Source organism: Danio rerio, chromosome 19 (assembly GCF_049306965.1).
Source record: "Danio rerio strain Tuebingen ecotype United States chromosome 19, GRCz12tu, whole genome shotgun sequence".
Classification (NCBI taxonomy): Eukaryota; Metazoa; Chordata; class Actinopteri; order Cypriniformes; family Danionidae; genus Danio; species Danio rerio.
In genome coordinates this window covers 46,814,058-46,840,569 of record NC_133194.1, presented here as the reverse complement: position 1 = coordinate 46,840,569, position 26,512 = coordinate 46,814,058, and the positions used below count along the sequence as shown (strand labels likewise).

Below are 26,512 nucleotides of genomic sequence, written 5' to 3'. Positions count from 1 at the left end.
TTAATGTTTGTGTATTTGTTAAATTTAATTCTTACCTGTAAATGGTTTAGCCCACAAATGGGCGGGAGTTTGGGCTATAAAAGCCAGAGTCCAACTACCAAACAACACTTGTTTACCAAGTCGGTACAAAAGTTCTACTGTGGTGCCTGGAGCGAATATATTGTGGATACCTGTTATTGTTGTTACCATTATTCTTATTTTTAGGATATAATTGGAGTATATTTTTGCAGATTTAGTTTTCCTGTTTGTTGTTTCTTTGGTACTTTTTTGGATTTTTCTTTGTTTGCACATGTACAGTTGAAGTCAGAATTATTAGCCCCTCTTTCAATTTTCTTTTTTAAATATTTCCTAAATGATGTTTAACAGAGCAAATAAATCTAAATCTTCTAAAGAAAGTCTTAATTGTTTTATTTTGGCTAGAATAAAGGCAGTTTTTAATTTTTTAAAAAACATTTTAAGGAAAAAATCATTAGCCCCTTTAAGCTATATTTTCTTCTGATAGTCTACAGAACAAACCATCATTACTGTATACAATAACTTGCCTAATTCCCCTGACCTGCCTAGTTACCCTAATTAACCCAGTTGAGCCTGTAAATGTCCCTTTAAGCTGTATAGAAGTGTCTTCAGAAATATCAAGTCAAATATTATTCACTGTCATCATGACAAAGATAGTTCCCAGAGATGGGTTGCGGCTGGAAGGGCATCCCCTGCGTAAAAACCTGCTGGATAAGTTGGCGGTTCATTCCGCTGTGGCGACCCCGGATTAATGAAGGGACTAAGCCGACAAGAAAATGAATGAATAAATGACAAAGATAAAATATGTCACTTATTAGAAATGAGATATTAAAACTATTAAGTTTAGAAATGTGTTGGAAAAATCTGCTCTCCGTTAAACAGAAATTTGGGAAAAAATAAACAGGGGGGCTAATAATTCTGACTTCAACTTTATTTACCTTCACTGTGGAATCGTGGATGGACTTTTTGGCACTGTAAATAAACATCACCTTGCACGACAATGCTTTGTGAGTAAGCCATCATTTTATTCCGGATACAAACTCACATTTCTCCCCCTGAAGACGAGCTGGTGAGCTTGTTTTCATCAGATCTGCTCTTATAATGCATTAGAAGTCTTATAGTGACAGGATAAAAACCATCACAAAGTCTCACTGATTTGCTCCTCAGGCTTCAGTAGCATCTGCCTGATGGCATTAGTGTGAGCAGACTATAGCCAGGGTGGGTTGGATCCCTTATAATGCTATTTGCCCTAGACAAACATCATTGTTGATACACTTATTCTGACTTGCACTAATTAAAATATATAAAAAAGAGAATTAATTATTATATTTAGTTCTATTTTAAACGATTAAATGCATTTAGCTGACAAATGTTTCGAAACTAGTTAATTTGTGTATAAATGGTAAAGTATAACATATAAACTAGTTCTGTATAAGTATAAATATTAAAAATGACAATTAATGAAACTTTTGGAGCTGCACTGTGATCCTTAAACATTCATTCAGCTCATTTTTATTACTGTAACTCTCTCTATTACAGTATTTCTCAGTCTTCTCTCTCTCTCATCTGCAGCTGGTACGAAATTCAGCTGCTAAACTACTTTCTGCCACCTGCAAGTAAGAGTCAGCACCTCCTATTTGATCTGCTCTTCACTGGTTACTCATTAAATACAGAACTGATTTTCAAATTTTAATATTTGTATGGCGACGCGGTGGGTAGCACGATCGCCTCACAGCAAGAAGGTTGCTGATTCGAGCTCCGGCTGGGTCAGTAGCCATTTCTGTGTGGAGTTTGCATGTTCTCTCCCTGCTGGTATGGGTTTCCTACGGGTGCTCCGGTTTCCCCCACAATCTAAACACATGCGCTATAGGAGAATTGGGGAAGCCAAATTGTCTACGGTGTATGTGTGTGAATGAGAATGTATGGGTGTTTCCCATTGATGGGTTGCAGCTGGAACATTACTAAATTGAAGCCTTTTCTTTCTTTTAAAGAGCTGGAAACTGTCATTAATGTTTTTATCATGTCCAGACTGGACTACTGTAACTCTTTGTATTCTGGAGTTTCACAGGCATCAATAGCACGACTGCAGCAGGTTCAAAATGCAGCTGCTAGGCTTTTAACTGGGACAACATTTTTTTCTAGTATCTCACCAGTTTTATCATCTCTTCACTGGCTCCCAGTCCAATTTAGAATTCAATATAAGTTATTGCTACTTGTTTTTAAAAGTTTGAATGGTCTGGCACCGATTTACATCTCTGAGCTTCTTCACTGGCACACTTCATTGAGGCCAATCAGGTCAGAAAAACAAGTTTCAGCTAGTTGTCCCCAAAACACGGTTGAAATCAAGAGGTGACAGGGCTTTTTCTGCTGCAGCCCCCCGACTGTGGAATGGTCTGCCTTTACAGATCCAGTCATGTTCTTCACTTGGTGCTTTTAAGTCTCATCTAAAAAATCACCTTCTGTCTCTTGCCTTTGATTGTAATTAATTAATTTTAATCTGTTGTATATAATTTTGCTTGATTTTTATATATAGGTATAAATTTTGTATGCTGGTCATTTTGTAAAGCACTTTGGTCAACATCTGTTGTTTTCAAATGTGCTTTATAAATAAAGCAAACAAACAAACAAAGCAAACAAAGTTGGCGGTTCATTCCGCTGTGGCGACACAAGATTAATGAAGGCACTAAGCCAAAAAGAAAATGAATGAATGAAAATAAATAAATGAGATAAACATAATTAAATGACACTTTTTATGAGCATTAAGTTTGCCAGCAGGAAACTAAACAATATAATTTCATACATATTTGTGTATTTGCTTACCAACAATGTATGTGCTTGGATCAAATCGATCTCGAGGACTGGCCTGTGTTGGGATCAGCCAAGTTAACGCAGCACTTTTCTCACAGTACTGATCCTGGACGAATCCCCGAATCTGTGCGTAATACGGTTTACCATCATCCTCGTCTATCACTTTAATGACATCTCCTATTTGATAATAGATGCCCTGAAAACAACAAGTGTGTGTTAGTGGGTGCTAGGCAGAAAACACTGTGAATATTCATTTAAAACTGTTACCTTGTAAAACATGGACTCTGATGTGATGATCGTTGAAACAGACTCTGGTGCTTTTATAGGCCAGTGTATGTAAACAAGAGACAAGAATAAGGGTTGCTGTAAGAAGGGATACAGCCATGGCTGGAAGTTATCAGGAGTTGCTTATAAAATTACAATTACAATCTTATATCAGCCCTTGGCTAGTCACAATAATCAATTCATCAATTAATCACAAAACACATGGACATGACCTCAATCAATTTCTGATCATGTAATATATATGCGTATATGGAAACTGACCTTACTATCCGAATGTAGCAGCAGAAATCGAGTCTCATCAGACCAGCCGACGTTTCTCCAATCTTCTATTGTGCAGTTTTGGTGAGGCTGTGTGAATTGTCGCCTCAGTTTCCAGTTCTTAGCTGACAAGAGTGTCACCTGGGTGTTCTTCTGCTGCTGTAGCCCATCTGCCTCAAGGTTGGACGTGCTGTGTGTTCAGAGATGCTCTTCTCGGTTGTAACAAATGGTTATTAGTCATAATAATAATAATAGTAATAATAATAATAATAATAATAATAACTTACATTTATGTAGCGATTTTCTGGACACTCAGTGTTTTACACAATAGGGGGAATCTCCTCATCCACCACCAGTGTGCAGCATCCACCTGGATGACGCAGCGGCAGCCATATTGCGCCAGACAGCACACCACACACAAGATGTTATTTGAGTTACTGTTGCCTTTCTATCAGCTGGAACCAGTCTGGCCATTCTCCTCTGACATTATTGAGAAACGTATTGATGTATTGATGAATTGCTGATGATCACATTACTTTCCACTGCATTATTATTATGATGCTTTGTATGTTTGAGCTTTTTACTTTTATGATGAAGCCATGTTCAAGCAGACTGTAGTGTGATGAGAAACACAAAGTGTGCAAACACAGCCGGAAACAGGAAAAGAATTAAAAGAGCAGGATGTGTAAGTAACATAATGGGAACAGAATGATGGAAGTAAGGTCATAAGGGCGTTCTGTTTCATGTGTGACTCATGATCATGCACACCTGCACACTCAGACATGCACCCATGCTCAGCTGCAACGACTTCCAAAATATGATGACCCTAAAACTGGCGGTGAACTTCAGCTGAACTTACAGTTGACTGCTCACTGTACAGTGAACAAGATATATTGTTGAGCACTGATTTTGCTGAATTGCCACATTTGAAGTAGGAAGGAAAGACCTTAGTGGTCATGGGTAGGATCCCTGTGAAAACCTGTGATTCTACTGGGGGTAAAGACATTACTCAACTGGCCATGGGTAGGGAGCATCTGGGAGAGCTGAGATCCTATTAGTGGAGAAGCTAATGGAGGTGTGCTAATGTGTAAATCTGGGTGGAGTGTTTAGACAAAGAAGTGTAATTAAACTGTGTGCTAGCCTATACTCATCACACACTCGATCGACCCGTCTCTGTTGTTACTGATGCTGTAACAATAAACTGCTTTGCCTAAAGACTTCTCAAACTTCTCAAACTTTATTTTTTTTTTAAACTTTGACTTAGAAAATATTTTGCACAACAACATCAACAAGACATTTGCGCCCACAGAAATGCTGTTCACTGGATATTTTCTCTTGTTTAGACCATTCTCTGTAAACCCTAGAGATTGCTGTGCGTGAAAATCCCAGTAGATCAGCAGTTTCTGAAATACTGGCACCAACAACCATGCCTTGTTCAAGTCATTTAAATCCCCTTTCTTCCTCATTCTGATGGTTGGTTTGAACTGCAGCAGGATTAAGGCAGTTCTGAAGGCATAAGGAGTCCAACCCAGAGCTAGTAAGGTGTACCTAATAAAGTGGCCGGCAAGTGTAGGTAATCCATTTTTGTGCATTTGAACAAAACAGATTTATTAAACAGGTATATTTATTAAAATAATATTTTAATTACTGAATATCTTTAGAAATAGAAAAATAACACATTTAAATTCATGCAAAATACTGCAAACTACATAATTTCAACAAAATAGTAAATATTTTTTGTTTCTCTTGATTTTTGCTCATTTTAATTTCATATTTTTCGCCAACATATAAATTTGGACACACTTCTGGACTCTTATTTCAAGTTATTTGGTTAGATTAGCTCCAGACTAGATAATATAATGTGTATGCACAATATAATACTGTAAAGCATCCCATAGAAAGTCTGAATTGAATTATTAGTCATATATGCTGAGATATATTTCTTCCAGTGCATTAGAAATAAAACGTGCAGTGATAAGAAAGAGTCATGAAACATTCAGCTTTGCTATGCACACTTTTATTTACAGGCAGGAATGTGCAGTAGGGTAAAGGTGTAAGGAGGTGTCAGGGAGGGACGGTGATCCGCTTCAGGACCAGCAGAAGTTGGGATTGTGCTTATTGATGCACAAGTGTTTGAGTTTTGGATCATTTCTGTAGCGTTCCCGCAGGAGATTTCTCTCATTTCTCTCCTCCTCCTTACGCAGTTTCTTTTCCTGCTTTTTCTTCACCTTCTCCTCCATCAAGCTGAACAGAACCAGCGGGCCGTTCCTCTTTGGCTTCTTCCTGCTCTTGATTTCGGTGTACACAGGAGGCCCGGTGCAGAACGCCTGAATCAGGAGCTCCTCAAACGCCTCATCACGAGACACCTCATTCAGCGGGTTTTGTATGACCTGCGAGGCTCCCTTTCCTCCATCTTTCTGGACCTCCGTCACTTCCTCCTGCTCCAGCCAAGCCGCCATCCGCCTCGGCTTCATTTCAGACTCATAGAAAGCTTCTATGTCTTCCTCCGTGTACTCCATAAATTCAAGCTCCTCATCCTCAAAGTCAAAGAGCATGAGGCCTGAAGAGGGAGAACACTCAGATGCTTGAGGCTTTACAAGAGACACCACCTCGTCAAACGCAAAGATTGGAGGAATCGGCAGCGTTTCAGGAGGACTCTGGAGGAGAGACGGCTCACTGAATGAAGGAATCGAGCACAGAGAAGCCACCTCAGAAGAGCTCTGGAGGGGAAGGAGGACTGGTTCTGGAGAGACACATGGAGCCACTTGGATCACTGAGCTTGGCAGCACCTCATCAGTTTCCTCAACAGGCGATTGAGGACGGGATGCTGGGTTTGAGAGAGGTGACAAGGCTTTGAGGTGAGAGGCTGGGAGAACGAGAACCTCTGGATGTTCAGGTTGATCTCCAACTGGTGTTAAGGAGGAGAAACAGGCTGAAGCTGGCAGAGGTTTGACCTCAACAAGACGAGGAAGAGACTCTTTGTCTTTCAGCAGAGGTTTGAGGCCAGCAGCTGGGAGAGCGAGGACATCTGGATGTTCAGGTTGATCTCCAACTGGAGGGGAGGAGGAGAAACAGGCTGGAGCTGGCAGAGGTTTGACCTCTACAGGAAGAGGAAGAGTCTTTTTGTTTTTCAGCTTTCTCCTCTTTCTTTTCTTTCCTCCAGGTTCTCCGTTTCCTCCTGTTGGAATAAAGGAAAATATTGTTTATTATTTTTGACTCTTTTTATTTTCATCAAACAGTTATTAGTATTGGTCATTTAAGGCAGGGGTTCTTCAACTTTTCAGCCCGGGACCCCCAAAATAACAGCACCAATGACTCGTGACCCCCACTATTTTCAGAAGTGGTTATAATCATACAAACGTTGCACACAACACTCATATAAACCAATCGGTCTATATAAACACAAGCATATTGACAACACAAAAAGAGCAGCAGTCTAACAACCATATCATTTAATTATTTTGATTATTATTTAATATTAACCTCACCTAATGAGACTGCTGGGCACAATATTTAAGTGTTTTCTTGGTTTAATGTTGGAGACTGCCACTTACAGATCATCCTCCATGTTCAGTCGTGGCCTGTATTGATTTGAAATGTACATGAGTGCTGTAAAGGTGTCAGAAAGTTTAGCTAGTGCCGTAAAATCAATCTGCTGCAACTGACGCTATTGCTCTGTCGTTAATCTCGTGTACAAACCCTAGAGGCTGCAATGTAAAAACAACTACAACAAAACAACTCTCTTATCCTGGCAGACGGGTACTCACCTTCTCTCTCGGTGCTCTGTATGTTTTCAGCACTGAGAGCTTGTTTTTCCTCTTCAGCCTGGTCTTTCAGACCCTCTCCCTCTTTGCCCGGTCTGTGTCCATGATGGGACTTCACCTTGCGGTGTTTCTGTGTGGACATGGCCTTGCTTTCTCCTGCCTCTGCACCTATATCAGCGATCTGAGGGCTCAGCCTTCTGCCCCATGAAGGTGTAAAACATGCAGACAGCTGCCGAAATACACTGGTAAACAGTGACATTATGAACAGTCAATGCTCAATTCAAAAGTCGTCAAAAAACACTGAAAGACACGAAAGTAGCTGTCGATCAGTTCACTCCTAAACACACCAACAGCGCTCGAGAGTCAGAACATCAGTTTAGAACAGCAGTGCAGAGTTCTAATCTTGATGTCATGGAGGAGAGCTCAGCTGAGAGGCCATTTTGAATGAAAACAGTTTCAGTGGAAACATTTTAATGTAATTCGTACATCCAGAACTCATGTAATAATGGTGGATGTATAACATCTGTTAAACTTTGAGATTATACATACATATATACAGTTGAAGTCAGAATTATTAGACCCCTGTTTATTTTTTTCCCCAATTTCTGTTTAACGGAGAGCAGATTTTCTCAACACATTTCTAAGCATAATAGTTTTAATAACTCATCTCTAATAACTGATTCATTTTATCTTTGTCATGATGACAGTAAATAATATTTGCAGTGCATTGTTTAATGATGGTTTGTTCTGTAGACAATCAAAAAATGAATAAAGCTTAAGGGGGCTAATATTTTTGACCTTAAAATGGTTCTTTAAAAATTGAACCTACTTTTATTCTATCTGAAATAAAACAACTAAAACTTTCTCCAGAAGAAAAAATATTATAGGAAATACTGTGAAAAATTCCTTGCTCTGTTAAACATCATTTGAGAAATATTTGCAAAAAAAATAAACTAAATTCACAGGAGAGCTAATCATTTTGACTTTACTCTACATGTAAAGCATAATTTCTGATTTAATGTTTCAAATAACATGTTAAATGAAATGTTTCAATCAGTGCTAAAATTAAACACTTCAGTTTCAGTTTCCTTTATTTTTGTCATTCTAAACATCACAATAAATTGCAATGCAAAATGAAATTACGTTACATCAGACTCAACAAGAACATTAAAAACATCAAACACTAGAAAAACCAAACAATAATAAGCTTTTATAAATTCAGAAATATAAATATAGATAAAAACAAAAAAAATCCCACAATTAATGAATAAATTAATACTTAAATACCTGTTGCACAGTTTGATATAACTGTTATATTATAATCAATTTGTGCTAGTTTAACTGTTTATAGAATCATTATTACACACTAGCTATCAATAGTATTGAAATAGCATTTGCTGTTAATTAAATATTAAGGATTTTTTCTTTATGTGTTTAATATGAGGTGTGGATTGAATGTTAAGTTTTTTAATGTTTGTGTATTTGTTAAATTTAATTCTTACCTGTAAATGGTTTAGCCCACAAATGGGCGGGAGTTTGGGCTATAAAAGCCAGAGTCCAACTACCAAACAACACTTGTTTACCAAGTCGGTGCAAAAGTTCTACTGTGGTGCCTGGAGCGAATATATTGTGGATACCTGTTATTGTTGTTACCATTATTTTTATTTTTAGGATATAATTGGAGTATATTTTTGCAGATTTAGTTTTCCTGTTTGTTGAATTATTAGCCCCCTTTCATTTTTCTTTTTTAAATATTTCCTAAATGATGTTTAACAGAGCAAATAAATCTAAATCTTCTAAAGAAAGTCTTAATTGTTTTATTTTGGCTAGAATAAAGGCAGTTTTTAATTTTTTAAAAACCATTTTAAGGAAAAAATCATTAGCCCCTTTAAGCTATATTTTCTTCTGATAGTCAACAGAACAAACCATCATTACTGTATACAATAACTTGCCTAATTCCCCTAACCTGCCTAGTGAACCTAATTAACCCAGTTAAGCCTGTAAATGTCCCTTTAAGCTGTACAGAAGTGTCTTCAGAAATATCAAGTCAAATATTATTCACTGTCATCATGACAAAGATAGTTCCCAGAGATGGGTTGCGGCTGGAAGGGCATCCCCTGCGTAAAAACCTGCTGGATAAGTTGGCGGTTCATTCCGCTGTGGCGACCCCGGATTAATGAAGGGACTAAGCCGACAAGAAAATGAATGAATGAATGAAAAAGATAAAATACGTCACTTATTAGAAATGAGATATTAAAACTATTTAGTTTAGAAATGTGTTGGAAAAATCTGCTCTCCGTTACACAGAAATTTGGGAAAAATAATCAAGGGGGCTAATAATTCTGACTTCAACTTTATATACCTACACTGTGGAATCGTGGATGGACTTTTTGGCACTGTAAATAAACATCACCTTGCACGACAGTGCTTTGTGAGTAAGCCATCATTTTATTCCGGATACAAACTCACATTTCTCCCCCTGAAGACGAGCTGGTTAACTTGTTTTCATCAGATCTGCTCTTATAATGCATTAGAAGTCTTATAGTGACAGGATAAAAACTATCACGAAGTCTCACTGATTTGCTCCTCAGGCTTCAGTAGCATCTGCCTGATGGCATTAGTGTGAGCAGACTATAGCCAGGGTGGGTTGGATCCCTTATAATGCTATTTGCCCTAGACAAACATCATTGTTGATACACTTATTCTGACTTGCACTAATTAAAATATATATAAAAGAGAATTAATAATTATATTTAGTTCTATTTTAAACGATTAAATGCATTTAGCTGACAAATGTTTAGAAACTAGTTCATTCGTGTATAAATGGTATAGTATAACATATAAACTAGTTCTGTATAAGTATAAATATTAAAAATGACAATTAATGAAACTTTTGGAGCTGCACTGTGATCCTTAAACATTCATTCAGCTCATCTTTATAACTGAAACCCTCTCTATTATAGGATTTCTCAGTCTTCTCTCTCTCTCATCTGCAGCTGGTACGAAATTCAGCTGCTAAACTACTTTCTGCCACCTGCAAGTAAGAGTCAGCACCTCCTATTTGATCAGCTCTTCACTGGTTACTCATTAAATACAGAACTGATTTTCAAATTTTATTATTTGTATGGCGACGCGGTGGGTAGCACGATCGCCTCACAGCAAGAAGGTTGCTGATTCGAGCTCCGGCTGGGTCAGTAGCCATTTCTGTGTGGAGTTTGCATGTTCTCTCCCTGCTGGTATGGGTTTCCTACGGGTGCTCTGGATTCCCCCACAATCCAAACACATGCACTATAGGAGAATTGGGGAAGCCAAATTGTCTACGGTGTATGTGTGTGAATGAGAATGTATGGGTGTTTCCCATTGATGGGTTGCAGCTGGAAGTTTGCCAAGGTTGCAGCTGGAACATTGCTAAATTGAAGCCTTTTCTTTCTTTTATAGAGCTGGAAACTGTCATTAATGTTTTTATTATGTCCAGACTGGACTACTGTAACTCTTTGTATTCAGGAGTTTCACAGGCATTAATAGCACGACTGCAGCAGGTTCAAAATGCAGCTGCTAGGCTTTTAACTGGGACAAAAGAAATTCTAGTATCTCACCAGTTTTATCATCTCTTCACTGGCTCCCAGTCCAATTTAGAATTCAATATAAGTTATTGCTAGTTGTTTTTAAAAGTTTGCATGGTCTGGCACCGATTTACATCTCTGAGCTTCTTCACTGGCACACTTCATTGAGGCCAATCAGGTCAGAAAAACAAGTTTCAGCTAGTTGTCCCCAAAACACGGTTGAAATCAAGAGGTGACAGGGCTTTTTCTGCTGCAGCCCCCCGACTGTGGAATGGTCTGCCTTTACAGATCCAGTCATGTTCTTCACTTGGTGCTTTTAAGTCTCATCTAAAAAAATCACCTTCTGTCTCTTGCCTTTGATTGTAATTAATTAATTTTAATCTGTTGTATATAATTTTGCTTAATTTTTATATATAGGTATAGATTTTGTATGCTGGTCATTTTGTAAAGCACTTTGGTCAACATCTCTTGTTTTTAAATGTGCTCTATAAATAAAGCAAACAAACAAACAATGCAAATAAAGTTGGCGGTTCATTCCGCTGTGGCGACACAAGATTAATGAAGGCACTAAGCCAAAAAGAAAATGAATGAATGAAAATAAATAAATGAGATAAACATAATTAAATGACACTTTTTATGAGCATTAAGTTTGCCAGCAGGAAACAAAACAATATAATTTCATACATATTTGTGTAATTGCTTACCAACAATGTATGTGCTTGGATCAAATCGATCTCGAGGACTGGCCTGTGTTGGGATCAGCCAAGTTAACGCAGCACTTTTCTCACAGTACTGATCCTGGACGAATCCCCGAATCTGTGCGTAATACGGTTTACCATCATCCTCGTCTATCACTTTAATGACATCTCCTATTTGATAATAGATGCCCTGATAACAACAAGTGTGTGTTACTGGAGAGAAAGTGGCAGACAGAAAAACACTGTGAATATTCATTTAAAACTGTTACCTTGTAAAACATGGACTCTGATGTGATGATCGTTGAAACAGACTCTGGTGCTTTTATAGGCCAGTGTATGTAAACAAGACAGGAGAATAAGGGTTGCTGTAAGAAGGGATACAGCCATGGCTGGAAGTTATCAGGAGTTGCTTATAAAATTACAATTACAATCTTATATCAGCCCTTGGCTAGTCCCAATAATCAATTCATCAATTAATCACAAAACACATGGACATGACCTCAATCAATTTCTGATCATGTAATATATATACGTATATGGAAACTGACCTTACTATCCGAATGTAGCAGCAGAAATCGAGACTCATCAGACCAGCCGACGTTTCTCCAATCTTCTATTGTGCAGTTTTGGTGAGCCTGTGTGAATTGTCGCCTCAGTTTCCAGTTCTTAGCTGACAAGAGTGTCACCTGGGTGTTCTTCTGCTGCTGTAGCCCATCTGCCTCAAGGTTGGACGTGCTGTGTGTTCAGAGATGCTCTTCTCCAGAGCTCGGTTGTAACAAATGGTTATTAGTCATAATAATAATAATAGAAATAATAATAATAATAATAACTTACATTCATGTAGCACTTTTCTGGACACTCAGTGTTTTACACAATAGGGGGAATCTCCTCATCCACCACCAGTGTGTAGCATCCACCTGGATGGCATGGTGGCAGCCATATTGCACCAGACAGCACACCACACACAAGATGTTATTTGAGTTACTGTTGCCTTTCTATCAGCTGGAACCAGTCTGGCCATTCTCCTCTGACATTATTGAGAAACTTATTGATGTATTGATGAATTGCTGATGATCACATTACTTTCTGTTGCATTATTATTATGATGCTTTGTATGTTTGAGCTTTTTACTTTTATGATGAAGCCATGTTCAAGCAGACTGTAGTGTGATGAGAAATGCAAAGTCTGCAAACACAGCCGGAAACAGGAAAAGAATTAAAAGAGCAGGATGTGTAAGTAACATAATGGGAACAGAATGATGGAAGTAAGGTCATAAGGGCGTTCTGTTTCATGTGTGACTCATGATCATGCACACCTGCACACTCAGACATGCACCCATGCTCAGCTGCAACGACTTCCAAAATATGATGACCCTAAAACTGCCCGTGAACTTCAGCTGAACTTACAGTTGACAGCACACTGTACAGTGAACAAGATATATTGTTGAGCACTGATTTTGCTGAATTGCCACATTTGAAGTAGGAAGGTAAGACCTTAGTGGTCATGGGTAGGATCCCTGTGAAAACCTGTGATTCTACTGGGGGTAAAGACATTACTCAACTAGCCATGGGTAGGGAGCATCTGGGAGAGCTGAGATCCTATTAGTGGAGAAGCTAATGGAGGTGTGCTAATGTGTAAATCTGGGTGGAGTGTTTAGACAAAGAAGTGTAATTAAACTGTGTGCTAGCCTATACTCATCACACACTCGATCGACCCGTCTCTGTTGTTACTGATGCTGTAACAATAAACTGCTTTGCCTAAAGACTTCTCAAACTTCTCAAACTTTATTTTTTTTTTAAACTTTGACTTAGAAAATATTTTGCACAACAACATCAACAAGACATTTGCGCCCACAGAAATGCTGTTCACTGGATATTTTCTCTTGTTTAGACCATTCTCTGTAAACCCTAGAGATTGCTGTGCGTGAAAATCCCAGTAGATCAGCAGTTTCTGAAATACTGGCACCAACAACCATGCCTTGTTCAAGTCATTTAAATCCCCTTTCTTCCTCATTCTGATGGTTGGTTTGAACTGCAGCAGGATTAAGGCAGTTCTGAAGGCATAAGGAGTCCAACCCAGAGCTAGTAAGGTGTACCTAATAAAGTGGCCGGCAAGTGTAGGTAATCCATTTTTGTGCATTTGAACAAAACAGATTTATTAAACAGGTATATTTATTAAAATAATATTTTAATTACTGAATATCTTTAGAAATAGAAAAATAACACATTTAAATTCATGCAAAATACTGCAAACTACATAATTTCAACAAAATAGTAAATATTTTTTGTTTCTCTTGATTTTTGCTCATTTTTATTTCATATTTTTCGCCAACATATAAATTTGGACACACTTCTGGACTCTTATTTCAAGTTATTTGGTTAGATTAGCTCCAGACTAGATAATCTAATGTGTATGCACAATATAATACTGTAAAGCATCCCATAGAAAATCTGAATTGAATTATTAGTCATATATGCTGAGATATATTTCTTCCAGTGCATTAGAAATAAAACGTGCAGTGATAAGAAAGAGTCATGAAACATTCAGCTTTGCTATGCACACTTTTATTTACAGGCAGGAATGTGCAGTAGGGTAAAGGTGTGAGGAGGTGTCAGGGAGGGACGGTGATCCGCTTCAGGACCAGCAGAAGTTGGGATTGTGCTTATTGATGCACAAGTGTTTGAGTTTGGGATCATTTCTGTAGCGTTCCCGCAGGAGATTTCTCTCATTTCTCTCCTCCTCCTTACGCAGTTTCTTTTCCTGCTTTTTCTTCACCTTCTCCTCCATCAAGCTGAACAGAACCAGCGGGCCGTTCCTCTTTGGCTTCTTCCTGCTCTTGATTTCGGTGTACACAGGAGGCCCGGTGCAGAACGCCTGAATCAGGAGCTCCTCAAACGCCTCATCACGAGACACCTCATTCAGCGGGTTTTGTATGACCTGCGAGGCTCCCTTTCCTCCATCTATCTGGACCTCCGTCACTTCCTCCTGCTCCAGCCAAGCCGCCATCCGCCTCGGCTTCATTTCAGACTCATAGAAAGCTTCTATGTCTTCCTCCGTGTACTCCATGAATTCAAGCTCCTCATCCTCAAAGTCAAAGAGCATGAGGCCTGAAGAGGGAGAACACTCAGATGCTTGAGGCTTTACAAGAGACACCACCTTGTCAAACGCAAAGATTGGAGGAATCGGCAGCGTTTCAGGAGGACTCTGGAGGAGAGACGGCTCACTGAATGAAGGAATCGAGCACAGAGAAGCCACCTCAGAAGAGCTCTGGAGGGGAAGGAGGACTGGTTCTGGAGAGACACATGGAGCCACTTGGATCACTGAGCTTGGCAGCACCTCATCAGTTTCCTCAACAGGCGATTGAGGACGGGATGCTGGGTTTGAGAGAGGTGACAAGGCTTTGAGGTGAGAGGCTGGGAGAACGAGAACCTCTGGATGTTCAGGTTGATCTCCAACTGGTGTTAAGGAGGAGAAACAGGCTGAAGCTGGCAGAGGTTTGACCTCAACAAGACGAGGAAGAGACTCTTTGTCTTTCAGCAGAGGTTTGAGGCCAGCAGCTGGGAGAGCGAGGACATCTGGATGTTCAGGTTGATCTCCAACTGGAGGGGAGGAGGAGGAGAAACAGGCTGGAGCTGGCAGAGGTTTGACCTCTACAGGAAGAGGAAGAGTCTTTTTGTTTTTCAGCTTTCTCCTCTTTCTTTTCTTTCCTCCAGGTTCTCCGTTTCCTCCTGTTGGAATAAAGGAAAATATTGTTTATTATTTTTGTCTCTTTTTATTTTCATCAAACAGTTATTAGTATTGGTCATTTAAGGCAGGGGTTCTTCAACTTTTCAGCCCGGGACCCCCAAAATAACAGCGCCAATGACTCGTGACCCCCACTATTTTCAGAAGTGGTTATAATCATACAAACGTTGCACACAACACTCTTATAAACCAATCGGTCTATATAAACACAAGCATATTGACAACACAAAAAGAGCAGCAGTCTAACAACCATATCATTGATTTATTTTGATTATTATTTCATATTAACCTCACCTAATGAGACTGCTGGGCGCAATATTTAAGTCTTTTCTTGGTTTAATTTTGGAGACTGCCACTTACAGATCATCCTCCATGTTCAGTCGTGGCCTGTATTGATTTGAAATGTACATGAGTGCTGTAAAGGTGTCAGAAAGTTTAGCTAGTGCCGTAAAATCAATCTGCTGCAACTGACGCTATTGCTCTGTCGTTAATCTCGTGTACAAACCCTAGAGGCTGCAATGTAAACACAACTACAACAAAACAACTCTCTTATCTTGGCAGACGGGTACTCACCTTCTCTCTCGGTGCTCTGTATGTTTTCAGCACTGAGAGCTTGTTTTTCCTCTTCAGCCTGGTCTTTCAGACCCTCTCCCTCTTTGCCCGGTCTGTGTCCATGATGGGACTTCACCTTGCGGTGTTTCTGTGTGGACATGGCCTTGCTTTCTCCTGCCTCTGCACCTATATCAGCGATCTGAGGGCTCAGCCTTCTGCCCCATGAAGGTGTAAAACATGCAGACAGCTGCCGAAATACACTGGTAAACAGTGACATTATGAACAGTCAATGCTCAATTCAAAAGTCGTCAAAAAACACTGAAAGACACGAAAGTAGCTGTCGATCAGTTCACTCCTAAACACACCAACAGCGCTCGAGAGTCAGAACATCAGTTTAGAACAGCAGTGCAGAGTTCTAATCATGATGTCATGGAGGAGAGCTCAGCTGAGAGGCCATTTTGAATGAAAACAGTTTCAGTGGAAACATTTTAATGTAATTCGTACATCCAGAACTCATGTAATAATGGTGGATGTATAACATCTGTTAAACTTTGAGATTATACATACATATATACAGTTGAAGTCAGAATTATTATCCCCCTGTTTATTTTTTTCCCCAACCTCTGTTTAATGGAGAGAATATTTTTTTCAACACATTTCTAATCATAATAGTTTTAATAACTCATCTCTAATAACTGATTCATTTTATCTGTCATGATGACAGTAAATATTATTTGACTAGATATTTTAAAGACACTTCTATACAGCTTAAAGTGACATTTAAAGGCTTAACTAGGTTAATTAGATTAACTAGGCAGGTTAGGGGAATTAGGCAAGTTATTGTATAATGATCTCTTGTTCTGTAAACAATTGAAATAAAATATAGCTAATTATTTTGACCTTAAAATGGTGTTTAAAAAATCTAAAACTGCTTTTATTCTAGCGGAAATAAAACACGCAAGACTTTTTCCAGAAGAAAAAATATTATCAGACATATTATGAATATTTTCTTGCTCTGTTAAACATCATTAGGGAAATAAAAAAAAAATAAAAATCAAAGGGGGGCTAATAATTCTGACTTCAACTGTACACACACACACACACACACATATATATATATAAATATATACACACTGTATAAACTGGGTACAAGGTGTAATAATTGTGACGTCTCAAGAACATATTGGAGTGGGGGCGAGCATCCGGGAAACCGCCCAATCTGGCAACACTGGGTGTTATTTTAAGCAGACAAATTATCCTAAAAATCAAGACAAGACTCAAGTCTTCCTGCAGCAATATTACTGACATTACTGAATCGTGGGGAATAAAAAGAAAAATGATCTGGATGAACAACACACAGATAAGCCAGATATGACTGTGATATTATTTAATGTACTAATTACAAGCACAGCATTATATTCATGATGAAAAAGTGACACATATGAAACATGGTTATCTGAAATGATTTGTTTCAGTTTTTCTAAAAAGAACTTCCATAAGCTGGAAATGCAGCCCATAATTTGCAAAAACTGTAGTCATGAGTGGAAAAATGCAGATATAAGCAGTTCCAGCAGGAAAAGCTGCTATAATCACACTAAAGAAGTGCTGAATTCCCTCAATTCAAGTTCCCCAAGCTTCACTTCAAGATTTTTATTTCAAGTTATTATTTTTTAAAGGCAATTTTGATGATTCAAGTCCCCTAAAATGTAATTTAGCCATTTAACCTCAGAGAGTTCCTAGAATCAGTTCATATGTTAACAATACCAGCTATGAATGACTGATATACATTTCTATCATATTTAATATTACGTTTTATTGTATATTTAATTAAATAAATGAATTCTCGATGAGAAGAGACTTCTCATTTTACTTTCAGGTTGTACACCAATTCCTCCATTGAGTCACTTTTTTAATAAGATGTAGAATTAATTATTGCCTAGCAAACATTTATGTGTCAAATAGATGTCTAATAGAGGTTTTGAGCATAGTTAAAACAAGGCTAAATTTGGGCTGTCTATTAGATGTCAGAGAATAAGCCAAAACTAGACCAGTCATCAAATAAACAGACATGAATGACCACACATATAAAGTCTGTCTAATCTGTCTAATTGAACACTAGTCTAGTTTTGGGCTATTTTTAGATGTCTATTAGATTTTTACTGACAGCCTTGTTTTAGCCAAGCTGTCTACGTTTAAATGTCTATTAGATGTCTTTTGAACACTAAATTGTTTGCTGGGTGGTTTTCCTATTAAATCTACAGCAGTTTTGTCTGTGGCTCTCAATGACAAGCAGAGCTGCACGATCATCTTCCTTATGTCTTTGAAATAATCTATATTTAATACTTTTGGACAGACAGAATTATCATTACATTATTACAGCACCAATTCATGTGTTTATTGTAATAGACAGGTCTCTGCAAATATAGAACCATTCCTCCAACTCTAGTCTCTGTTGATCAGGCTAAAACATGAGTAATGCCATACTCAAGGAGGAACATCTGATCCATGTTGAAATGAAAATACTACAGACACTGGGATAATGTCCCAAGTTTAAGAATGATCTTTACAGTTCCTAAAACAATCTTAAAACCGAACACAATAATGTTTCACTCAATAAGACTGATGCAAAAATATTTTCCTCTTTCAGATCAAATTAAATCAAATGCTGGAATCTGCTTTCAGGCAAATCTTTCTGGAAGCTCAGAGGAGACATGTAGGACTACAAAACGTGTTGAATGACTTTATGCATGATAATAATATTACAATATTACTAACTCTCAGAATGGGCTACAAATGAACTTTGTATTTGTCGTTTCTAGTTTCCATTGGTTGACCTATATATAGTGGCTTCTGTTTTCGATGATAAATCAGGATTTCTGAGGCTCAAATATTCAGTACATTTCAATTTCCCAAAATACTTAAAGGCCAATATCATAATCAGAGCATGAAAGCAGTGTTTGTGAAAGAGTGGTGAATATAAAAGGTTGAGTTCAGTCTGAAGGTGGAGTGTTTTATGATTAACGTCACCCTACAGTCTCTTTGATGGCCACAGCAGGAGTTGGTCCTATATGAGTCCAGACGTAGCCTTTCTCTGGGCGAACTGGTAATGTGGGGAACGGGCAGCTTCTTGATTTAAAGTATTCTGACGGGGCGTGACAGACGAACTCCAGGTACTCCATTTTTCTCGGCAAGTCCTCTTCAGGGCCTAAACACAAAAAAAAAAGTGTTTGTGAAAGACTATTTATATACTGTTGAAGAATTATGAGCCCTCCTTGTTTATTTTTCCCCAATTTCTCTTTAATGGAAAGGAGTTAGTTAGAAGTTAGATAGTTTTAATAACTCATTTCTAATAACTGATTTATTTTATCTTTGTCATGATGACAGTACATAATATTTCACTAGATATTTTTTAAGACACTAGTATTCAGCTTAAACTGACATTAAAAGGCTTAATTAGGTTAATTAGGGGAGTTGTGGTAATTAAGCAAGTCATTGTATACCGATGGTTTGTTCTGTAGACAATCAAAAAATAAATATAGCTTAAAGGGGCTGATAATTTTGACCTTAAAATGATTTTTAAAAATGTATAACTGCTTTATTTCTAGGCAAAATAAAACAAATTAAGACTTTCTCCAGGAGAAAAATATTATTGAAAATACTGTGAAAAATCCCTTGCTCTGTTAAACATAGTTTGAGAAATAGTTAAGAAAAAATAACTAAAATTCACAGGAGAGCTAATCATTTTGACTTTACTGTACATATAAAGCATAATTTCTAATGGAATGTTTTAAATAACATCTTAAATGAAATGTTTGGTCATCAATCAGTGCTAAAATAAAACACTTCAGTTTCAGTTTCCTTTATTTTTGTCATTCATAAACACGAAGCCGCACTGATTTGCCCCTCAGGCTTTGGTAGCGCCTGCCTGATGGCATGAGCAGACTATAGCCAGGGTGGGTTGGATCCAATGTTGGATCCCTTAAAATTCTATTTGCCCTAGACAAACATCATTGTTGATACACTTATTCTGACTTGCACTTATTAATATATATATATATATATATATATATATATATATATATATATATATATATATATATATATATATATATATATATATATAAAAATTATTATTATATTCAGTTTTATTTTAAATAGTTAAATGCATTTAACTGACAGATGTTTAGAAACTATTTATTTGTGTATAAATGGTAAAGTATAACATATAAACTAGTTCTAGATAACTATAAATATTAAAAATGACAATTAATGAAACTTTTGGAGCTGCACTGTGATCCTTAAACATTCATTCAGCTCATCTTTATTACTGTAACTCTCTCTATTATAGTATTTCTCAGTCTTCTCTCTCTCTCTCTCATCTGCAGCTGGTACTAAATTCAGCTGCTAGACTACTTTCTGCCACCTGCAAGTATCAACACCTCCTATTTTTTATGCTCTTCACTGGTTGCCCATTAAATACAGAATTGATTTTTTAAATTTTTTTATCTGTATGGCGACGTGGTGGGTTTCCTACAGGTGCTCCGGTTTTCCCCACAATCCAAAACATGCGCTATAGGAGAATTGGATAAGCCAAATTGTCTGTAGTGTATGTGTGTGAATGAGAATGTATGGGTGTTTCCCATTGATAGGTTGCAGCTGGAAGGGCATTCGCTGCATAAAACATATTCTGGATAAGTTGGCGGTTCATTCCGCTGTGGCGACACAAGATTAATGAAGGCACTAAGCCAAAAAGAAAACAAATGAAAGAAAATAAATAAATGAGATAAACATAATTAAATGACACTTTTGAGAACATTACGTTTGCCAGCAGGAAACAAAACAATATAATTTCATACATATTTGTGTATTTGCTTACCAACAATGTATGTGCTTGGATCAAATCGATCTCGAGGACTGGCCTGTGTTGGGATCAGCCAAGTTAACGCAGCGCTTTTCTCACAGTACTGATCCTGGACGAATCCCCGAATCTGTGCGTAATACGGTTTACCATCATCCTCGTCTATCACTTTGATGACATCTCCTATTTGATAATAGATGCCCTGAAAACAACAAGTGTGTGTTACTGGAGAGAAAGTGGCAGACAGAAAAACACTGTGAATATTCATTTAAAACTGTTACCTTGTAAAACATGGACTCTGATGTGATGATCGTTGAAACAGACTCTGGTGCTTTTATAGGCTATTATTTGTAAAGAGGAAAGAAGAATAAATGGGTTTTATTAACATCCTACCCAAGCCCAACCCTAACCCCAACCCTCACAGTAATATAAAACTGTAAATATACAGAGTATTATTCTTTTTTTTTATTAAATTACACATTCAATTGTATTTTATTAACATGTACTCATATCCCAACCCTAAAAGCAGTATAAAAACAGTAATCATACAGAGTATTATTCAAATTATTTATTAAATTACACATTAAAATATATTTTATTAACATCTACTCATATCCTAACCCTAAACCTAACCCTCACAGTAATAAAAATATTAATAATTGCTTTAACAGTGTCACAAAAATCATGCTATACTAATGTGAAAACAGGGCGACACAGTGGCACAGCGGCTGTCGCCTCAAAGCAATAAAAAGGTTGCTGGTTCGAGCCTCAGCTGGGTCAATTGGTGTTTGTGTGTGGAGTTTGCATGTTCTCCCTGCGTTTGCGTGGGTTTCCTCCGGGTGCTCCGGTTTGTCCCACAGTCCAAAGACATGCAGTACAGGTGAATTGGGTAGGTTAAATTGTCCGGAGTTTGAATGAGTGTGTGGGGATTTTTCCCAGAGACGGGTTGCAGCTGGAAGGGTATCCGCTGCGTAAAAAATGTGCTGGATAAGTTGGCGGTTCATTCCGCTGTGGCAATCCCTGATTAATAAAGGGACTAAGCCAAATAGAAAATGATAGAATAATGTGAAAACAGCTGTATACCTTTTGGATTTTACTGCATAAATGCCAGTCATGCCTTTTTGTCATGTTTTAAATTTTGATTTTCTTTTTAAATTCAGTATCAAACTTTCTTTTTTATTTAGTAACTTATGTTAACACAAAAATAACCACAAAAAAGCTCAGAAAAGATTAAATAATCCAGAAAAACTGAAACTTAATAATAAATTAATTTCGTCCAGCAGAAATACTTGGTTTCAAACTAAATTTTAGTGATCTTTTTAGATATCATCCTTATATTTAGAATATAATTTATATAGGTTCAAGGCTTTTAAAATAAAACGTAGTTGTGCAGAAAAAATTCTATATGAAGAGTTCAGATGCAAAAGCCCGTCTGAATTTTTTTTTTCTAAAACAAGCATCTTTCTCGGCCTCCTTTGTTTACGTTCCTTTAATTCACTCTAAAAGCAATGAAAATGAATAATAGTGGAATTACAGAACCTACATATAGGAGCCGGATAAAAATTTCAGGCAGCATTTAACATTTGAAGCTGGAAATTAAATTATCAGGTAAATGCTTAAATTCTAAACAGGTAGTAAATGGATTATATAGTATAAAATTATTTTATATTATACAATAATGCAAAACATGAATTTGCAGTAGCGGGACATTGGAATAGTCTGCCTATGCATGTTAGAAAGACCCAAAGACTTTCTGCTTTCAAGTCTTAGTCTGTGTGAGAGCTGTTGTTTTATCCTATTTCATTCATCTTTTTTATACCATCATATTTAATTTTATAATTTTTTTATTACAATTAATTTGATTTTATTGCATTCATAGCTGTACAGCATTCGGTGAAAACCTATTGTTCCCAAAAATGTGCTTCATAAATAAACTAATGTCATCTATAATATAATATAAATAATCTACAAAATATTAAATAATTACATTACATCAAACTAAAATATGGTACACGCACCGGCCACTTTATTAGGTACACCTGTCCAACTGCTCGTTAACACACATTTTAATCAGCCTATCACATGGCAGCAACTCAATGCACTTAGGCATGTAGACATGGTCAAGACGATCTGCTGCAGGTCAAACAGAGCATCAGAATGGGGAAGAAAGGTGATCTAAGTGACTGTGACCGTGGCATGGTTGTTGGTGCCAGACGGGCTGGTCTGAGTATTTCAGAAACTGCTGATCTACTGGGATTTTCACGCACAACCATCTCTAGGGTTTGCAGAGAATGGTCTGAAAAAGAGAAAATATCCAGTAAGCGGCAGTTCTGTGGGTGCAAAAAAAGGGTCAGAATTTGGCATCAACAACGTGAAAGCATGGACCCATCTTGCCTTGTATGAACGGATCAGGCTGGTGGTGTAATGGTGTGGGGGATATTCTCTTGGCACCCTTTGAGCCCATTAGTACCAATTGAGTATCGTGTCAACACCACAGCCTACCTGAGTATTGTTGCTGACCATGTCCATCCCTTTATAACCACAGTGTACACATCTTCTGATGGCTACTTCCAGCAGGATAACGCACAAAGCGTGAAATATCTCAAACTGGTTTCTTGAACATGGCAATGAGTTCACTGTACTCAAACGACCTCCTCAATCACCAGATCTTAATCCAATAGAACAGGGGTGTCAAACTCAATTCCTGGAGGGCCGAAGCCCGGCACAGTTTAGTTCCAACCCTGCTCCAACACACTTACCTGTAGGTTTCAAACAAGCCTGAAGGACTCAATTAGTTTGATCAGGTGTGTTTAATTAGGGTTGGAACTAAACTGTGCAGAGCTGCGGCCCTTTTGGAACTGAGTTTGACACCTGTGCAATAGAGCATCTTTAGCATGTGATGCTATCATGTCAATATGGAGCAAAATCTCTGAGGAATATTTCCAGTACCTTGTTGAATCTATGTCATGAAGGATTAAGGCAGTTCTGAAGGCAAAAGAGGGTCCAACCAGGTACTAGTAAGGTGTACCTAATTAAGTGGCCAGAGAGTGTACATTTCATGTGTAAGAAAAGGACACAGGACACCACCAAGGAAAAACAAACCTGATTAAAACTCACATTTTTCAGTTTGAATATATGTCGTCTTCCTTTTCCTTTGGTGGAGACTTTTTTTTCAGATGCCGGTGCTTTATACTTAGTGCTTCTTAACCTAGCAGAGCGTCTGTGTATTTCCTGTTTGGACTGCAAAGAAAAAGAGAAAACACAAGTGGTTTCATTTAGAAATACTGTCCATATATTAAACTTACCATAAAAATATGTATAAAATACATACAGTTTAAGTCAAAAAATTCAATAATTGGAATAATTCTTTTCTTTTTTAAATATTTTTACAGAGCAAGGACATTTTCACAGTATGTCTGATAATATTTTTTCTCCTGGAGAAGGTCTTGTTTTATTTCAGCTAGAATAAAAACAGTTTTTAATTTTTTAAACACCATTTTAAGGTCAAAATTATTAGCCTTTATATATATATTGTTTTTTGATAGTCTACAGAACAAACCATCATTATACAATAACCTGCCTAATTCCCCTAACCTGCCTAGATAACCTAATTAACCTAGTTAAGCCTTTAAATGTCACTATAAGCTGTATAGAAGTGTCTTAAAATATCTAGTCAAATATTATTTACTGTCATCATGACAAAGATAAAATAAATCAGTTATTAGAAATAAGCTATTAAAACTAGTATTTTTAGAAATGTGCTGAAAAATATCTGCTCTCTGTTAAACAGAAAATGGGGGGAAAATATACAGGGGGCGAATAATTCTGACTTCAACTGTGTATATAATTAAAAAATAAAAACATATTGGAATAAATAATGCTTGTAAAATAAAGTCTTATCCAAAAGTACATACATTTAAATTATTGTATATGCCTATATGATTAAAATAAATCTTGGAAAATATCAGTAAAATGTATTTATAGCGCCTTTCACAGTCACAGTGCAACACAGCAAAATAAATTACTCTCTTATTTACGTTAGATTTATTTTAGTCTTATTTTTAGACAAAAATATCTAAAACAATAAAAAATTGTCTTGTTTTCAGAAATAATTATTCTAAATTAAGTGAGTTTTCCCTAAAAAACAGCAAAAATCAACATTATTTTGCTTACCAACGACTGCTTTGCTTGTTTTAATGTAAAATACACTTAGTTTTTACTAATTATTTCTGAAAACACGACATATTTTGTTTTTGTTTCAGGAAAACGCTTCTGGATTTAACAATTTTTAGATATTTCGACAAACTTTAAGTCAGAAACAAGACAGTAAGAAACGCATTTTTGCAGTGTATTAAAACATTGAGGTAAGTTAACGTTCAAGTGAAAATAAAACCTTACCCCAATGGAAAAAAAACATACATGAACACACCGATTTAAAATCTAAGTACAAACACCATAACAATGTATAACCAGCCAGCCACACTGTTGATTAAAATGTACGTTAGCAGTTAAAGAAATGTTATTAATTAAAACAGCTTTCGTACCTGTTTCCCTCCGCCATTATTCTGCTGGATGGTGGAAGAAGCAGAAGCTCCGGAGCCGCCGCTGCTTACAGCTTTACCCGTGCAGCCATTACACAGAATTTCCCCCTGGTTTCCCTTTTTCCACATGGAAGAACTTTGTGTTTTGCACACAGCACAGCATGGTTTTAAACCAAGAGGCATGTTTGCTAACACCAGTCAACGCTCCTGCAGCTATCTCTGAAGTAAACCGTTGGATTTTTTCAGTTGAAAAAGCGAATACAGTCTACATGTATCAACAAATGCGATTTTGAAACAATATGACCCTTACTTTAACCTTAAATAGAGATCCTTCATTATTAAAACAATGAATGATAGGTCCCGTATGTTTTACCATGATAAAAAAATAAAAAAAACTTCCGGTGGACGAAAGTGCGAACTTCAAAATAAAAGTCTTGCTTAGGAAGAGTTCGTATTTTTTCAAAGTAAAAGTCTGCGTTAGTGTCTAATAAAATATAATTTAAAATACATTATTTCCCTGAAATAAAACAGATACAGTGAATAAAAAGTATTTCATCCCAAAAAAAAATCTAAAATGTTCTGATGTTTGATATCTGTGAGTTGTTCTGTAGAGGAATATGTCTGTAAAGTGTTTTTTATTAAAAACACTTTACACTGTACAAACTCTGTCATTGTTCTCAGCCCAACTGAACCTACAGCTTTAATAGTTTTCTAATACTAAAAACTGTAATTTAGAAGAAAAACATTTAGAAATAGGAAGTTTAAGTTTTTATAATCCACATCAATTGATTAAAAAAACATTAAATTATAAAAAAAAACCTACAAATATATAATACAAATACATTTACAATTGTCCCCATGTTTCTGTCAGTCCTGTCACATTTACATTAAATTTAACATACAATGTGTGCAAACACGTTTAAGGCTATGACTCGAAAGTGACATCATTTGACAGAGAAAAAGCTGACGGTGTTCAAGGATGCACTTTATCATTGAATTGTAAGATTTTTTGAGGATGACAAGCTTAAGACAGGTCCTGTCACATTTATTTATAAGTGAAAATCTATTCTATATAGATTCTGATGTTTCTGATAGAATGACCCTTAAACTTCTAGAGGGCGCCGTTCACTGTCGTGAAATTTTAGGAAAGCATGTACACTGTTGCGTTAGTTTTACCATGAACCACAACAAATAAGATTGAGTTTAAAACCTTTTAATCCGAGCAAACCTTTTCCAATACTTTCTGTTTACTGGCTACACATCATACAAACTGGGAATGTATCAAGTATAGTCTATGAATGTGCAAATGACAATTCAAGGAAAAGGGTCACATTTAAAATAACAAAAGAATTGAATTAACTTATATAAAATACCACCACCAAAAACACTTCAGTAAAATAAACAAAAACATAAAGCAAAATCCATC

At 37.0% G+C, this 26,512-nt stretch overlaps 3 protein-coding genes across 10 annotated transcripts; all 3 read right to left on the bottom strand.

Moving 5' to 3' along the window:
- Nucleotides 1–4,581: 4,581 nt before the first annotated feature.
- Nucleotides 4,582–8,738, bottom strand: si:ch211-255a21.2. The gene is made up of 2 exons (XM_001336707.9): nucleotides 7,134–8,738; nucleotides 4,582–6,544 (listed from the first exon to the last, which is right to left on the bottom strand). The coding sequence occupies exons 1-2, from the start codon at nucleotides 7,387–7,389 to the stop codon at nucleotides 5,454–5,456; spliced, it is 1,347 nt and encodes a 448-aa protein (XP_001336743.1). The 5' UTR covers nucleotides 7,390–8,738; the 3' UTR covers nucleotides 4,582–5,453.
- A 1,826-nt stretch (nucleotides 8,739–10,564) lies between these two features.
- gatad1 (GATA zinc finger domain containing 1) lies at nucleotides 10,565–25,480 on the bottom strand. 8 transcript variants are annotated; one of them, XM_073931111.1, is made up of 9 exons: nucleotides 25,090–25,181; nucleotides 23,663–23,785; nucleotides 23,495–23,573; nucleotides 23,305–23,416; nucleotides 23,048–23,213; nucleotides 22,564–22,841; nucleotides 20,827–20,886; nucleotides 20,564–20,747; nucleotides 17,060–18,892 (listed from the first exon to the last, which is right to left on the bottom strand). In XM_073931111.1, the coding sequence occupies exons 7-9, from the start codon at nucleotides 20,836–20,838 to the stop codon at nucleotides 18,711–18,713; spliced, it is 378 nt and encodes a 125-aa protein (XP_073787212.1). In that variant the 5' UTR covers nucleotides 20,839–20,886; nucleotides 22,564–22,841; nucleotides 23,048–23,213; nucleotides 23,305–23,416; nucleotides 23,495–23,573; nucleotides 23,663–23,785; nucleotides 25,090–25,181; the 3' UTR covers nucleotides 17,060–18,710.
- Nucleotides 13,940–18,194, bottom strand: LOC100330546 (uncharacterized). The gene is made up of 2 exons (XM_002665591.8): nucleotides 15,709–18,194; nucleotides 13,940–15,119 (listed from the first exon to the last, which is right to left on the bottom strand). Exons 1-2 carry the CDS (start codon nucleotides 15,962–15,964, stop codon nucleotides 14,026–14,028), a joined length of 1,350 nt encoding a protein of 449 aa, XP_002665637.1. The 5' UTR covers nucleotides 15,965–18,194; the 3' UTR covers nucleotides 13,940–14,025.
- Nucleotides 25,481–26,512: the final 1,032 nt, after the last annotated feature.